General features: G+C 54.2%; 1 protein-coding gene across 1 annotated transcript; it reads left to right on the plus strand.

Annotated features, from left to right (window-relative positions):
• Nucleotides 1-7: 7 nt before the first annotated feature.
• LOC116863780 (UL-16 binding protein 5-like) lies at nucleotides 8-1,544 on the plus strand (the record flags this gene model as incomplete). The annotated part of the gene is given in 3 exon segments (XM_032851129.1): nucleotides 8-157; nucleotides 392-668; nucleotides 1,380-1,544. Coding segments are annotated over 3 exon segments (592 nt in total), but the record flags the coding sequence as incomplete, so codon positions are not given.
• Nucleotides 1,545-2,318: the final 774 nt, after the last annotated feature.

Raw genomic sequence — 2,318 nt, forward strand, 5'->3', positions numbered from 1 at the left:
GTTTCTTTCCTATGCCTGTGGGAGCAAGGAGGTCAAACCTGTTGGTCCTCTGGGGATGAAGCTGAAGGACACGGCGTTTTGGGGGACACAGAGGGAACCTCTGAAAGACCTGGGGGAAGAGCTCAGAAAGAAACTGCTGGACATTTTCACTAAGAGCGGTGAGTCTGAAGGCCCAGGGCAGAAGGAGAACACGTTGGCAGGACTGGGGAGCTATTGTGTTCTTGTAAAAGTTCGAAGTGGGTCCCAACATGCGGCCCTGTAGCGCGGACAGAAAAGGAGGCAAGAGCAGGACCAGAAGGGCGGAAGGGGAGCCGAGGAGTGCGCAGCAGGTGGGGCAAAGGATTGGTCAGGACCAGAGGCTGACCTGCTTCCCCTGGTGCGGGCGGGGGCGGATTCTCTCACCCTGCAGGGCAGGCTCATGTGTGAACGTGGGGCCGACGGACACACCAGAGGATCCTGGCGGTTTGCCTTCAATGAGCAGTTAACTCACTTCTTTGACCCGGAGAACAGAAAGTGGACAGCGGTTCCTCCGGGAGGCCAACAGTTCCGAGGCACGTTGGACAATGATGAAGAGCTGACCAAGCCCCTTGCGGGGACGTCAAAGGGAGACTGTAAGAGCTGGCTCCAGCAAGTGTGGGAGCCCTGGGATGAAACGCAGGAGACCACAGGTAACTCAGAAGACTGGATGGAGTGCTGGTTCTCTTGAAATGACCTCGACCTACCCCACAGTGTGGTGTGTGTGTGTGTGTGTGTGTGTGTGTGTGTGTGTGTGTGTCTTTGTGTATGCAAGTCTGAGGGAGAGAGAGAAATTCATCCATCCATGGCAAATTCTTTCTGGAATTTTAATGGCCATGGGAATGTTCTAGAATCCTTCCTTTCCCTTCCCACCTCCTGGATTTTTTCATCACTGCACAAACCTTGTGCTCAGGTATTTCTTGGATTTCTTGCTGCCCCAATCAGGGGAACATCAGTCTGTTTCCAAAGATGGTGTTCTTACTGACCCGTTTCTGAGAATAATTGTTGTTTCCATGTCAACTGGTGTATTGATAGGAATCCTTCCTTCAGTGCCACCTGAACTGTCAGCTCCTGAGAGGTAGTCGCTGTCACCTTCTTTACCCTGCATCACCTCCTGTCTGTCACAGCAGGAGCGACTGCTTATATTGCAAACCCTGCTTCCCCTTTTGGCCTGAGGAGGCCCTGAGGGACATGGCGCATCCCCTCCTCGCTTCCCAACAGCAGGACTGGTCACAGCAGCTGCCACAAGAACAGTGATAGACACCATCTGCCTGGGAGGATGCACCTGGGCCAGCAGGAGCTGAGGAAGCCTCCACCCGTTTGGGGTCCCAACTGGGGCTCTGATTCTTGCAGTTTCATTTGAGCACCACCAACAACACAGCCAGATGTGGCCCAGACCAGGAACATCTGGATGGTCATTGTGAGCCCCGACGTTGTCGTTATCATCGTCGTTGTCGTCATCGTTGTCATCATAATTTGCATAATCATCAAAAATTGACCCTCTCTGTGGAACTCCTTTAGAAGGACAGGTAGTGAGAGCAGTTTGAGAGGGAAGGGAGGGGCAGATGGCCTGGTGTGAGCACAGGGAATGGTGAATCCCAGCCTCACCCCTGCCCACTGCCTGAACCTTCTCACAGGGCAGTGGGAACAGAGGAGTGAGATCTTATATCACGTGTTGGCAACAGCTCAGCACTGAGCTCTGATATGGCCTCACTCACTGTGAAGGCCTCTGGGAAAGGCGAGGGGCCCACACCTTGACTTAAGTCATGTTGGTGCTAAACGGATTGAGGGAAGACAGTCCTGGCTCTGACCGGGTTCTCCATTGGAGAGAAAGAGTCAATTTTGGCCCAGGGTGGGTGGTGTGGGGACAGCGGGGACACACAGCATGGGCCGTACTCCCCTTTGAGTAAGAGCAGCATGGCAGCTCCATGGGACATCTAAAGGAGAAGGGGACTCCATCTGGGCAGTTATAAGGAGAGGGGCCAGGGTCTCATCCCAGGTAGAGGGAGTGGGAAGGCCCCTGCAGAACAACTCAAACGGCTGGACAGTAGTGCTGTGTTCCCCCAGTCATGGCTTGGGTCTTCACATGTGAGGCAGCAAATGCCCAGTAGACACCATGCATGATGGGACTAGAAGGCGGCCAGTTCTCCGTGCAACAGTGGGAACCCTGGCTGAGGCTGGTGCTATTCCTGGTTCAAGGCTACCAAGAAGCCCTTTATCATGGGGACCAGCGCAGCAACTCTGCCTCTGGGCCAGCTGCCTTTGGATGACCTGCTGCTCATCATTAGACCAACAGAACTTCC

The sequence above is a fragment of the Lontra canadensis genome, unplaced genomic scaffold, assembly GCF_010015895.1.
Source record: "Lontra canadensis isolate GAN:19392208 unplaced genomic scaffold, GSC_riverotter_1.0 scaffold3028, whole genome shotgun sequence".
In the NCBI taxonomy this organism is placed as follows: domain Eukaryota; kingdom Metazoa; phylum Chordata; class Mammalia; order Carnivora; family Mustelidae; genus Lontra; species Lontra canadensis.